We start from the raw sequence: 13,994 nt of genomic DNA, 5'->3' as shown, positions 1-13,994 counted from the left end.
TTGTGACAGATGGAAAACAGCTTGGCGGGCTGCACCACATTCGCATTTGGGTCCTTGGATTTTGCCCCATTTAAACAACAGTTCTGCACAGCTGGCCAAAGCCTGTTCATATTTTGTTAGTCACCTTCCATACTTCACATGGCAAGTCAAATCCTGGGGGCCTTTCCTTGCTGTGTATCAGGTTAGGGATATTGAGTGGAAGAAGAAGAGTTGGATTTATACCCCGTCCTTCACTCAAAGTCTCAGAGGAGCTTACAATCACCTTCCCTTCCTCTCCCCAGAACAGACACCCCATGAGTAGGTTGTTGTTGTTGTTGTTAAGTAGATTTCTGAATTGCCCAACCCTGAAGGAGGCTCTGGGCAATTTTCAGCTTTAAAACAGATAAAATACAATCAACATGATAAAATTATTACAATGCACTAATAAAACAACCAAACCAGATGGCGATCTACCCCTTTTTTGCCGGCTGCTGTGCAGCAGGGCAGGGAAGGGGACGCGGGGCCAAAAGTAAAAAAGGAGGGTGCCAGTTTTAGCCGTTGCTGTCCTCAACCAAAAGCCTGGTGCCGTGGAACATCTCTGCCTTACAGGCCCTGTGGAATTGCATCAGATCCCGCTGGGCCCTGATGTTATTCAGCAGGGAGTTCCACCAGGTCGGGGCCAGGACCGAAAAGACCCTGGCCCTGATCGAGGACAGCCGGACCTCCCTAGGGCCGGGGCTCACCAGTAAGTTGTTATCAGCTGATCTCAGCGCTCTTCTGGGGACATATTGGAGGAGGCGGTCCTGAAGGTACGTGGATCCCTGACCCCTCAAGGCCTTAAAAGTCAACACTAATACCTTGAACCTGACTTGGTACTCCACCGGTAACCAGTGTAGCTGGTGCAGCACAGGTTGTATATGTGTTGTCTGTGACCTTCCCGCCAGGACATGTACGGCTGCATTCTGGACCAGTTGGAGCTTCCGGGTCAGTCTCAAGGGCAGGCCAGCGTAGAGTGAGTTACAGCAGTTGAGTCTGGAGGTGACTGCTGCATGGGTTACTGTGGCCAGGTCAGGGGGCAACAGGAAAGGGGCCAGCAGCCGTGCCTGGTGTAGGTAGGGCTGAGAGCTCTGAGAGAACTGCTCTGAGAGAACCGTGAATGACCCAAGGTCACCCAGCTGGCTGCATGAGGAGGAGGGGGGAGGGGGAGGAGGAGGAGAAGAAGATTTATATCCCGCCCTTCACTACCCGAAGGAGTCTCAGAGTGGCTCCCAGTCTCCTTTCCCTTTTCCTCCCCACAACAGACACCCTGTGAGGTAGGTGGGGCTGAGGGAGCTCTGAGATAACTGCTCTTGAGAGAACAGCTCTGAGAGAACTTGCGACTGACCCAAGGACACACCAGCAACTGCATGTGGATTGCGGAATCAAACCTGGTTCTCCCAGATTAGAGTCCATGCTCCTAACCACTACACCAAACTGGCTCTCAATTGCCCAAAGCAGTTGCAGTGCCAGACTTTAGAGCATGCACACATATATATTTGATACAAAAAGATATACCCTGAGTTTCTCCCCCATGAATGAATCGCTAATGAAGGACCCCCTCCGATCAGGAGTTAATATTAGTTTGTTTGGGAGCAACGCTTATACATCTCCCTTTGACAGAACAGCACGTTTCAAATTACTGATTGATAAGCACAAAGCTAGGTTTCAACAGTACGTGGATAGAGAACTGCCAGAAGTACAACTAGAGATCAAATTGCCAACATTTGCTGGATTATGGAGAAAGCAAGAGAGTACCAGAGAAACATCTACTTCTGCTTCATTGACTATGCTAAAGCCTTTGACTGTGTGGATCACAACAAACTATGGCAGGTCCTTAAAGAGATGGGAGTACCAGACCACCTCACATGTCTCTTGAAAAACCTGTATAAGGGTCAAGAAGTGACACTTAGAACCAGATATGGAACAACTGATTGGTTTAGCATAGGAAAAGGAGTACGACAAGGATGTATATTGTCGCCTTGCTTATTTAATATTTACCCAGATGTATATGTATGTTATGGTTTTAACTTACCTATTAAACTGTATTAACTTGTATCGATTTTTTCTATGCCAATGTGGAAGTAGTGACAGACTTCACGTTCCTTGGATCCCAGATCACTGCAGACTGTGACAGCAGCCATGAAATTAAAAGATGCCTGCTCCTTGGGAGGAAAGCGATGGCAAACCTAAACAGCATGATAAAAAGTAGAGATATCACCCTGCCAACAAAAGTCCGCATGGTCAAAGCAATGGTATTCCCAGTAGTCATGTATGGCTGCGAGAGTTGGACTATAAGGAAGGCCGAGTGCCGAAGAATAGATTCTTTTGAACTATGGTGCTGGAGAAGACTCTTGAGAGTCCCTTGGACTGCAAGAAGATCAAATCAGTCAATCCTAAAAGAAATCAACCCTGACTGTTCTCTGGAAGGCCAGATAATGAAACTGAAGCTCAAATACTTTGGCCACCAAATGAGAAGGGAGCACTCACTGGGAAAGACTGAAGGTCAAAGAAGATGGGGACTGCAAAGGATGAGATGATTAGACAGTGTCATAGATGCAACGAACATGAAATTGAGCACACTTCAGAGGACGGCGGAAGACCGGAAGGCCTGGCGTGATCTGGTCCATGGGGTCCCGGAGAGTCGGACTCGACTGTGCGACTGAACAACAACAAAAAATTCAAAGTCCTGGCGAGCTGCTACTCTTTGCGCTGGAGTTGTTGCGCTGCATGACCACTAAGTGGCGCTGTCTGCCTTATTTTTGCACTTTTCAAAGTCAGGTTGGGTTTGCGTAAAGCGCTTCCTGGGCCCAGACTTGGGAAGGTCATTTCAAGAGCGAAGCGAGTCGCGACTAGGCGGGGGAGCTGGGGGGGGGTGGTGGTGCCTGAAATACCAAGGAGCAGGAGATGGGCTGCGCTGGCAGTTGGGACGGGGAAATTGCAGCAATTTAAGGAGCGGAGGAGTCTGGAAACGTAAATGCCAGACAGTGCCTATTAATGGCCGTGGGGAAAATAAATAACCTTCCACGGGTTCTTTCTCTGCCCTTCCCGTGCTGTCTGTTGAAATGTCGATTGTCATCTCCTTGGGGGCAGGGGCCTACTTAAAATGCGCAGACGTTAAGAAATTCGGAAAATCCCAGCTGGATCAGACCAAAGGTCCGGCTAGGCCAACTAAAGGAGCTGCGGTGGCTCAAGTGGTTAAGACGCTGAACTGCAGGCTGTGGAAGGTCGGTAGTTCAACAGGTCAAGACCCGAGTGTGCCCCATGACGGAGTGAGCTCCCGTCTCTGGTTCCAGCTCCTGCCAACCTAGCAGTTCGAAAGCAAGACATTGCAAGTAGATAAATAGGTACCACTTTGGTGGGAAGGTAACACTGTTCCGTGCGCCTTGGTGTTTAGTCATGCCGGCCACATGACCACGGAAATGTCTGCAGACAACGCTGGCTCTTTGGCTTTGAAACGGAGATGAGCACTGCAACCCTAGAGTCAGATTCGACTGGCTTTTGAGCAAGGAAACCTTTACCTTTAGCCCAACTAACCCATTTTCACAAATGCTCCCCCTTCCAAAGCCTACATGCCTAGACAGGAAGACAGCATGTTGTTGCCCCCTCCCAGCCACTGTTACAGGAAGGTACACTACTTCTGACCATGGAGGTTCCATTTAGCCATCCTGCCATTCGTAGGCCTACGCTCCATGACTTTGTCTATGCGTTAAATGCCTTCAGGTCATTTCCAACTTACAGCAACCCTATGAATTGAGAGAGTGGCGCTTGGGCAGCGGGTTTCACCAGGTTACCCTCTCGTATGCGACGTCCCCCAGGGGGTGATCCTATGTATTTTAACATCTACATGCGTCCTCTTGCCCATCTGGTCTGGAGGTTTGGGCTGTGTTGTTGTAAGTACGCTGATGACACCCAGCTGTATCTGTTGATGGACTCTGGAGGCCAGGGGTCATTTCCTGCAGGAGCGCACAGGAGCTCCGGGAGTAATGAGCCCAGGGGGCGGGTACACGCAACAAGCCCACCCCCTGCTCCCAGCAGCTCTCAGTCAGAGCAAGAAGCAGCCCGGTAAGTTGGAGCCCCGCCCGCCCCCCGCAGTCCAAAACAGTCCAGTGGCACCTTTAAGACCAAGTTTTATTCAGGTACAAGCTCTCCCTCCCCTGCGAGGGCAGATCTGCACCCCCCCCCCCCCCAATAGCTAGCAATCCAAAACAGTCCAGTGGAGCCTGAGCGGTGGGTGTTGCCTCCTGACACACTTCCGGTGATGTCAGGGGGTGTGGCGTATGCAAATAAGTTATGCTAATGAGCTCCTGCACCTCTTTTTCTATGAAATGACCCCTGGAGGCCATGGCTGATTGGCTGACAACCCAGCCCCAACCCCCAGACTAGCTGGGCAAGGAGGCACATATAGATATTAAGGAGGAAGAGGAGGAGGAGGAGGAGGAGGAGGAGATTGGATTTATCCCCCGCCCTTCACTAACCAAAGGAGTCTCAGAGTGGCTTACAAACTCCTCTCCCTTCCCCTCCCCACAACAGACACCCTATGAGGCAGGTGGGGCTGAGAGAGCTCTTGACAGAAACTGCTCTTTTTCAAGAACAGCTGTGCCAGAACTATGGCTTGCCCAAGGTCATCCAGCAGGTGCAAGTGGAGGAGTGGGGAATCAAACCCAGTTTTCCCAGATTAGTGTCTGCACACTTAACCACTACACCAAACAACATAGGGGAGAGGATTGTCCCCGAGGGACACCGCATACCAGTGGGTAACACAATGAAACCCTCTCCCGTAGCGCCACCCTCTGTCCCTGACTGTGGAGAAAGGAGACAAGCGACTGCAAGGCAGTCCTCTGTATCCCCGTGTTGACGAGGCAGCGGGCCATAAGACCGTAATCGACCATGTCAAACGCCGCTGTCAAAGCAAGAAGTAACAGCAGCGCTGACCCGCCTTGGTCCAGTTGTCTCCGGAGGTCATCCGTGAGGGCGACCAATTCCGTCTCCATCCCATGGCCAGGGCGGAAGCCAGACTGGAATGGCTCCAGGATAGAGGCCTCATCCAGGAAAGGCTGGAGCTGTTCTGCCGCTTCTCTCTCAACTACCTTACCCAGGAACGGTAGATTCAACACTGGGCAGTAGTTGGCTGGATTGGTACGGTCCAGAGATGAATTTTTTTAAAAAAAGAGAGGACTCACCACTGCCTCCTTTAAAGCCCCTGGGAAAGACCCAGAAGTCAGGGACAAGTTGATAATATCTGCCAGCGGGATCCGTATTTGTTGGGCATTCCAGGGGTCATTTCCTACAGGAACGCACAGGAGCGGAGCTCCGGCAGTAAAGAGCCCAGGGGGCGGGCACATGCAACAAGCCCCACCCCCTGCTCCCAGCAGCCCTCAGTCAGAGCAAGAAGCAGCCAGGTAAGCTGCAGAGCCCCCCCCCGCCCCCCAGTCCAAAACAGTCCAGTGGCACCTTTAAGACCAAGTTTTATTCAGGTACAAGCTCTCCCTCCTCTGCGTAGACAGATCTGCACGTCCCCCCACCCCCCCCAATAGCTAGCAATCCAAAACAGTCCAGTGGAGCCTGAGTGGTGGGTGTTGCCTCCTGACACACTTCCGGTGATGTCAGGGGGTGTGGCATATGCAAATAAGTTATGCTAATGAGCTCCTGCACCTCTTTTTCTACGAAAGGACCCCTGGGCACTACAAGTTGAAAACACTCAGTATATCTGGGGTTAAATGTTTGTTTATGTCACTCACAGGAAGTCACATGTTTCTCATGTAACCAGTGTTCTTTAGCTGTAGGATGCCCGGGAATTTTCTCCCTGATCTAGGAATTTGACTGGGACTAAAGTGTCAAGGTATATTACCATTTTATGGCTTCTCTTCCCATCTTTGTTTTGTGTTCTGAAGAAGAAGAAGAAGAGCCACAATCTCTCCCTTCTAGTTTTGTCTTTGTAGTGTAAGGATGTAGCCAATTATGCTCTGTTGATATTTTCATCCCAGTTACCCTTCCCATGCTAGAATTTAGTAAAAACTTTATATTTTAATCACACATGGACTCTCAGTCTGAATTATTTTACTCTGGCTCTGCTGGACTATCTTATCTCTGCTAAATACCATTTTTTTCAATATCTCACTATCACCCAACAGTATTCCAATACCGCCGGCTTTCACCAGCCATGACAGACACATACCAAGGGGGCAAGCGATGGGCACAGCAGCCAGGGTCCTGTCGACCTCTTTCAGGGAGAGTCGACGGAAATGGTCCATTACTGGGCCTGGAAACGGCCAAGGGGCCTCAGTTCACATACGGTATCAGTTGTGGCCAGCAGGTCTTGGTGGAGCGACAAAATTTTATCCGCAAAATAGCTCGCAAAGGCCTCACAGCTGATTACCATCTTTTTGGTTTCCCTGTGAGAGGGATGTTAAATGACCTGATTATTCTAACTAATTGAGCTGGTCGCACAGAATTCCTTCTTTGCAGCTTTCACTGCCACCTCACAATAGGCTTTCATGAACGTCCAATGAGATGTCCCTGCAGCTTTGCCATGAGCACCCTGCCACGCTCGCTCCAGCCGTCTCAGCGCCCATTTCATCCTCTGTAGCTCCGTGGTGTACCAAGGGGCTAGTTTGGAGCAGGAGCGAAGAGGGCATCAGGGAGTGATTCCGTCGGTGGCTTCAGAGTCAGCTGTGCCAGTCCTCTACCAGCTCATCTAACGAATTGCCAGAAGGCATCAGATCTCGCAGAGCATTCCGGAAACCAATGGGATCCATTAGTCTCCATGAGTGAGCACAAATAATCTTGCCACCTAGACAAGGAGGGATTGGGATACTCAGCCGAGCCTTCAGGACAAAGTGGTCTGACCCTGGCCCTGCTATCAAGGCACCCAATATACATTTATCCCACTCCAGAAATCAGATCTAGCGTGTGGCCTGCTTGGTACATGGGAGCTGATACAACCTGATAGAGTCCCAGTGTCGTCATGGAGGATACTAGGTCCATAGCTTGTGAAGAGGCGACTTCATCGGCATCTTGACTTCTCATAAGGTGACCAAAGTACAATAGTCTCAGTTTAGTGATTTCAGCTTCCAGGGGGAGTTCAGGCTTGGCCTAGTCCCCTTATAGAGCCATCCATGAGGCCAGTTTGGTGTTGTGGTTAAGTGTGTGGACTATAATCTGGTAGAACCAGGTTTGATTCCCCACTCCTCCACTTGCAGCTGCTGGATGACCTTGGGCAAGCAGACATTAAGGATATTAAAAAAAAGCAGACAGAACTCTTAATTGAGGTCTGGAGGAGGCAGCCATTAGCCATGTACTGGCCTTGACAGCTGAAGGAAGCTGCAAGGTAATGACAACTCTGTAGAGATCTATAACATTCTAAGCTAAGGAGCCTGTCCTACATTTAAACATCTGATAGGGCATGTATAGAGACAGGGACAAAGGAATTGCGTTTTACCCATTTCATTTGAATGCTGGGAGTGGTTCTCTGTACCACATAGACCTCCACCATCTCGGACACGTGATTTTAAAAAGGAGCGCCTGGGGGACGCAGTCAGTTGGCAAGCGGCTATTCCTCCAGGGGTGCACAAGGCAGTAAACGGTCCCTATGGTGACCAGTCGCTGGGCAGCGGGAGATACAGAGGCAAGGCCTCAGAATTTGAAAGGGAAGCTGGGAGTCTTGACCCTCCCAGTGGGAAATTCCTGCAGAGGGCAGGTGGTGATGGAGGGTTACCGGAGAGAGAGAGAAAAGCCTCTCCAGGGGTTGAGAAAACATTGGAGAGCGGGGTGGAACAGGGCCTGCAGGCCAAAGCAGGACTGTTCCGCCACACCTCCTAGCCCTGGTATTCAGAGATTTACTGCTTCTGTACATGGAGGTTCCTTTTAGTCACCACGGCCTGTAGCCACTGATGGACCTCTCCTCCATGAATCCATCCAACCTCCTTTTAAAGCCATCTGTACTCATGGCCAACGCTACCTCCACCAGCAGTGAACGCCACAGTATAATCGGCAGGGCCTCCCCACTGTGAACAGAGGTGTGGTCTTAGTGGCTTTGGGGTCCTGGGTAAAAGTCCAGGGCAGGGCCCCAGAATCAGTGCCAACCCCCTGCCAGGGTCAAGCAAAGGAAAAACCCTTGCCCCGGTCCCTTGCTGTGAGTGGGCACCCCAAGCTCCAGATGGAGTGAGTGAAAAGTGAGTGACGGCAGCAGAAGCCTGCTGTTTTCCTTCTTTTTTCTGCCTCTGTCGAGGGCCCTGGGTGGTCGGGCCCTCCCAAGCATATGGCGCAGGGCAGCTGCCCCTGATGACCACTGGCTAAGACCACCCCTTGCTGTGAAATTTGGGTTTGCCCTCTTTCTGTAGACCAAAGCGCTGCCAAACGCACAGAAACGGATCTGAGACCTCCTCCTCCTGGAAAGTGGACCGTGTCTGGTGAATCGAAACTCCGTCACTTGTGTAAATGGAAAGGGGAGGGAGGGAGAACGTCACTTTTGAGCCAGAGGTAGTTGTGTCAATGCAGCAGCTGAGCCCCTCGGGTCACAGCTCAGACACTAATCTGCTCAGGAGCCCCAGGTGCCAGGCTCCTCGGATTGTGGGGACCCGGATCCTGGCTCATTAACTGCCTCCAAGCTGCCAATAATCCAGATAACAGAGGCTCAGGAAGAGGGATCAGCACTTTCCTCGTAATGCGGCCCTCTCTCACGCCACCTCTGCCCACCCCCTTGTTCCCCCAATTCTGAGAAATCCTCCACCGCTGCAGGATAAAGGTTCTGGCTAATGTCCAGAGCGACTTGGGTGCAAACACGGGGAAGACACCGAGGCTTTACCTGGAGCCGCCCATTTTTTGGAACATGCTCCCGCGTGAGATCAGGGCCCTGTTGGACCTTCTACCGTTCTGCAGGGCCTGTAAAGCGGAGCTGTTCCGCCAGGCCTTTGGTTGAGGCCGCGGGCGTCCAGTAAAAAAAAAGTCAGCCTCCCCCGCTGAAGACATCATTTTCACACGGCCCGGATTGAACAAACTCAAGAGTCCAGTGGCACCAGTACTGGAGGAGACTGTGCAATAATCGGTGCAAATTTTTTCAAAATCTTCGCTGTAATGTTTTAATTATTTATTATTGTGTTTCTGTGATGCCAAATGGCCTAATGGTTTGTTGTGATCCGCGCTGAGCCCATGCACGGAGAGGGCGGGATATAAAGTTGAAAAATAAAACAAATATTTCTTGGAAGAGAGCGCTTTTCTTTGCATACATGCAATTTGCACAAGGGGGGGGGGGGGGAAAAAAAATTTTTTAAAAGTAAACTCATGAAGGACATAGCCAAGGCTGTGGTACACTACAGTTGCAGACACGAAATAGCATTGGACATAGAACGTGCCTTCCTGAGAATCTAAGATTTAATATGTTGTCGAAAGCTTTCACGGCCGGAGTCCATTAGTTGTTGTAGATTTTCCGGGCTGTATGGCCGTGGTCTTGGCCTTGTAGGACCTGACGTTTCACCAGGAGCTATGACTGGCATCCTCAGTGGTATAACACAGAAAGATGGAGTCCTCTCTGTACTTGACACAGAGAGGACTCCGTCTTTCTGTGCTATACCTCTGAGGATGCCAGTCACAGCTGCTGGCGAAACGTCAGGTCCTACAAGGCCAAGACCACAGCCATACAGCCCGGAAAATCTACAACAACTAATCTAAGATTCAGCTTAAAAACACAAAACAGGATTCTAGTCCTTATGATCGTGAAGATATCCTTAAAAGCATGTCAGTGGAGAACCAGCGTGGTCCAGTGTGGTTAAAGTGCTGGACTAGGATCTGGGAGACCCAGGTTCGAATCCCCACTATGCCACAGACACTTGCTGGGTGACCTTGGGCCAATTACACACTCTCAGCCTAACCTACCTCACAGGGTTGTTGTGAGGATAAAACAGAGGAGAGGAGAATGAGGTAAGCAACGCTGGGTCTCCATTGGGAAGAAAGGCAGGGTGTAAATAAAGTACATAAATAAATGCACAGATAATGCCACTCGTAATTGTGGAAGCTTCTAAAGGGGATAAGACCAGGGGAAGGGAAGGGGTTGCAAAAGTTTCTGTCTCCTCCTCACTATTAAAAGGAACATAAATTATGCAAAATAAGGGTTGTACCATTTATATATATATATATGTCATTTCGGGGGGGTCACGGGGGATCGCAGTTCCCCCGGGTGAGGTACGAGGGGCGGGGCACATGACGAAGCCTCGCCCCCCGCTTCCGTCCCTCATTCAGCCAGGAGGAGGCAGGAGAAGAGGGAGGGTAAGATGCTTCATCCCTGCCTCTCCCCACCCCTGCCTGCCTGGGGCCAGGAAGGGCCTTCGCGGGGCTTCCTTGCACTCCCGCCGGCCTTGCAGGTCCACCGCCGGGCCCCGCAAGGGGCTCGGCAGTGGAGCTGCAAGGCCGGCGGCGGCCGGGACTGTTGGGGGTGGGGTGTGTGGCCTTATGACACACTTCCGGTGATGTCAGGGGGTGTGGCATATGCTAATGAGGTATGCTAATGAGTTCCCCTAGCTCTTTTTCTACGAAACGACCCGTGTGTGTGTGTGTGTGTGTGTTTATAAGCACAGGTCTCAAGGGAAAAGTCGCCGGTACAGCTGATCAGCAGTCATGGGTGCAAAACCAATGTATGCTCAGAACGGGACGTCACACTAGCTGTAAGAAGTTTTTTCAAGCCTTTATTGAGAAGTGGGTGACCAATAGGCACGGTTAGCAGCAGGTCGGGCCCGGCACAAGGAAGAGGTTACCCGGTTCAGTTTCAGAGCAGCAGTAGGGAAGCCCACTTATCTATAACCCTGGAGTTAAGATTCCAGCTGTGCCAATGAACAGCTAGCAATTCCCCCCAAGAAAAATGCAAGAAAGTCCTGAACGGTCCCTGAGTCACTGGCTTCCTCCTACCATTTGACATCGGTGGTCACGTCACCGGCACTGGCCCATCACTCCTACGTAGAGTTTTATGGCCCCTTTAGCCGAAGGGCACAGCTCTTTCCACAGGTCCCCGCTCTGCTCCATCATCAGGACGTTCTGCACAAAGACAGGAAGGAACTCACATGCAGGAGGGAGACTTTCAAGGAATGCCCCAGGGCCTAGTCAGTAGGGACTTCAGTTGTCAGGGGCCACAGAAAGAAAGCCACCTGAAGTGTGATTGTGAGGGTGTTCATGGCCACCTCTCTTTCTTCACACTTCAGAGATATCCAGCAGAATGATGCCATCCTTTTAAAGGGCTATTATAATTTGGCTACTCTTTCTTTTACTTGCATCTGGATTGCATGAAGCAATTGCTCAGCCTTACAGAAACTCCAATCCAATGTACTTCAGTGCACTAATGCGGTTCAGTAAGCTCGAACACACTCTGAATGAAACCAAGAGGGTGTGTTAAACTGGAGCGGAGGCCGACAGAGTTCCTGTAGGCTCACTAAACAATGAGGGGTGGAGGCTTGAGGGCCAGCCCTAAGTGAGGGTTTCACTAGGGGAGAGACTGTGGCTCAGTACTAGAGCATCTCTGCTTGCTGAAGATGCCAGGTTCAATCCCCAGCATCTCCAGTAAAAAAAAAATCAGGCGTTGTGAAAGACCTCTACATAAGTCCCTGGAGAATAAAAATCAGATAGGTTGTGTGAAAGACCTCTACATAAGTCCCTGGAGAGATGTTGCCAGTCTAAGTAGACAATACTGACCTTAATGGACCAAGGGTCTGATTCAGCATTATAAGGCAGCTTAATATCATCACTGCAGCAATAGTTCACAGGCGGATCATGATCAAATTTATCCACAAGTATCCCATTTAATATAGCAGGATGTCTTTGGAAAAATGCATGCTTACAACTGCTGCCTTAGAAATAAACCCTTGCAACACTTGGAAGTTAGTTCAAGTTAATTCCATTTACCACTGGTCCAGAATTTGAAAGCTAAAAATCCCATCCATGAACCAATTCCACACTGCATGGTTAAAAGATATCCCACATTGACTCTCTGGGTGCTAAGAACTTATGCTACTGTTGTTAAATGGCAGGGAAAGGTCTTGAATTACGGACTACAGCAACCAAATCTAGCAGCAGTTCTTATGCCTGCTTAAAGTGGGAAGTCCCACCGAATTCAGAGACTTACTTCTAAGCAAATATGCTTAGACCAGGCTGTTACTCACTGCAATCTCCTGACAACTTGCTAGGAGAGCCACTAGCGTACACTCTCTAGTGCACCCTGGCGCCACCAGTAGTGCCAGCCAGAAGGTGCTACTTCAGCTTCTGTTACTGCAGTTGTCAGGTGACACAAGCAGGCCAACAGTGTTTCACTCGAGCCCATAAGGCCTCTCATTCGGCCATGCTTGGCTCTTATTCTTGAGGGAAGGGCTAAGTACACCCAGATTGTCTCTGGACTATCACTTACTTCTCTGGTGACAAATATGGTGCTAGTTGACTCTTGGGCTTCAGGGCCCCCAATGGCATAGTTATGTTGCACTTCCTCAGAAGTGAGGCTGCACCTGAAAAGAAAAGAAGAAATAAAGACCCTATGAGGGGAAGTGAACAAAATCTGAGGGCTAAACCCGAATCTATAGTGGTTTGGTCCTGGAGGAAAGTTGGGACATGAAAACACTGGTTGAGGAGGCCTTGCATAGCAGCCAAAAAGGCTGACGGGGCCAAAGTACGTAGAGTTACCAAATTTGGGAATGGAGCCTCAAGATGGCAGAGAGAGATCACAACCCTACAGTTGCAGTTGATTATACTAGCAAGAGATTTCAACCTACCACAAGACTCGACTGGGAGCCAATCAGGGCTTGGAAGAACCTAGAGCCCTCGTAGAAAATAAGAGGGTTTATAGGGCCTTCTAGTCTGGCCTAGCTCTGACCTGGATAGCCCACGCTAGTCCAATCATGTCAGCTCTCGGAAGTGAAGCAAGGCAGACATTTGCCACTGGTCCAAAATTTGAAAGCTAAATCCCATCTAGTTTGGTACAGTGGTTAAGTGTGCCAGTCTGGTGTAGTGGTTAAGTGTACAGACTCTAATCTGGGAGAACCAGGTCTGATTCCCCACGCCTCCATTTGCAACTGTTGGATGACCTTGGGCAAGCCATAGTTCTGTCAGAGCTGTTATCGAAAGAGCAGTTCTCTCAGAGCACTCTCAGCCAATGCTCCCTCTAAGCTGTGGAGTCTTGAGAGCAAAAATTCTACTTTTGTGAGCTGCTGGCATTAACGTTGTGAGCGAGCGATTTGGCTGCTGCATAAATTGGTTTGCTCTGGAGCCCTCCTTCCCGAGCTAAGACAAATATGTGTGAGTTGGAGGCTAAAAAATTGTGAGCTAGCTCACACTAACTCAGCTTAGAAGGAGCACTGCTCTCAGCCCCACCTACCTCACAGGGTGTCTGTTGTGGGGAAGGGAAAGGAGGGGAAAGGAGTTTGTAAGCCGCTCTGAGACCCCTTTGGGTAGTGAAGGGCGGGGTATAAATCCAATCTCTTCTTCTATGGACCAATTCCACAATGCATGGCTAAAAGGTATCCCACATTGCTAGCGTGGGCTATCCAGGTCAGGGCTAGAAGGCCCTATAAACCCTCTTGTTTTCTATGAGGGCTCTAGATTCTTCCAAGCCCTGATTGGCTCCCAGTCAAATCCTCCAAGGAATACCAGGGTCATGATGCGGAGGCAGGCAATGACAAACCACCTCTGAACCTCTCTTGCCTTGAAAACCCTACAGGGCCACCATAGGTCAACTGTGACTTGACAACAACAACAAGAAGTCAGGCCACTGACACAAACAAGCTCAGTTCCAGTCATGTGAGGAACCAGAGCCTGTCAGATGGCTTGAGGTCTGGAGTTTGACAAATGGATAATATTATTTAGGAAGTTTTTCCTCTCAGCCCTCAAAGTGTTTTCATTAACATAGTAATCCTTTAAAAGAACTCCCTGTACGGTTGGCCAGGATTATTATTAAGTTTCTCGCCAGAGTAAAGGAATTTGAGATGATGCACCACATCTTATAACAGGCA

General features: G+C 50.0%; 1 protein-coding gene across 2 annotated transcripts in view; it reads right to left on the bottom strand.

The window, feature by feature from the left end:
• Positions 1 to 10,697: 10,697 nt before the first annotated feature.
• Positions 10,698 to 13,994, bottom strand: part of NUDT22 (nudix hydrolase 22) — an 8,712-nt gene continuing 5,415 nt past the window's right edge. For both annotated transcript variants that reach the window (XM_015416825.1, XM_015416826.1), the window contains exons 5-6: positions 12,401 to 12,494; positions 10,698 to 11,040 (exon numbers count right to left, since the gene is read on the bottom strand). In XM_015416825.1, coding sequence (XP_015272311.1) covers positions 10,936 to 11,040; positions 12,401 to 12,494 — 199 coding nt within the window. In that variant the 3' untranslated portion in view covers positions 10,698 to 10,935. The remainder of the gene's footprint in view (positions 11,041 to 12,400; positions 12,495 to 13,994) is intronic.

The sequence above is a fragment of the Gekko japonicus genome, unplaced genomic scaffold (genome assembly GCF_001447785.1).
Source record: "Gekko japonicus isolate JY-2015 unplaced genomic scaffold, Gekko_japonicus_V1.1 scaffold248, whole genome shotgun sequence".
NCBI lineage: Eukaryota > Metazoa > Chordata > Lepidosauria > Squamata > Gekkonidae > Gekko > Gekko japonicus.
This window is presented reverse-complemented; position numbering and strand designations above follow the sequence as displayed.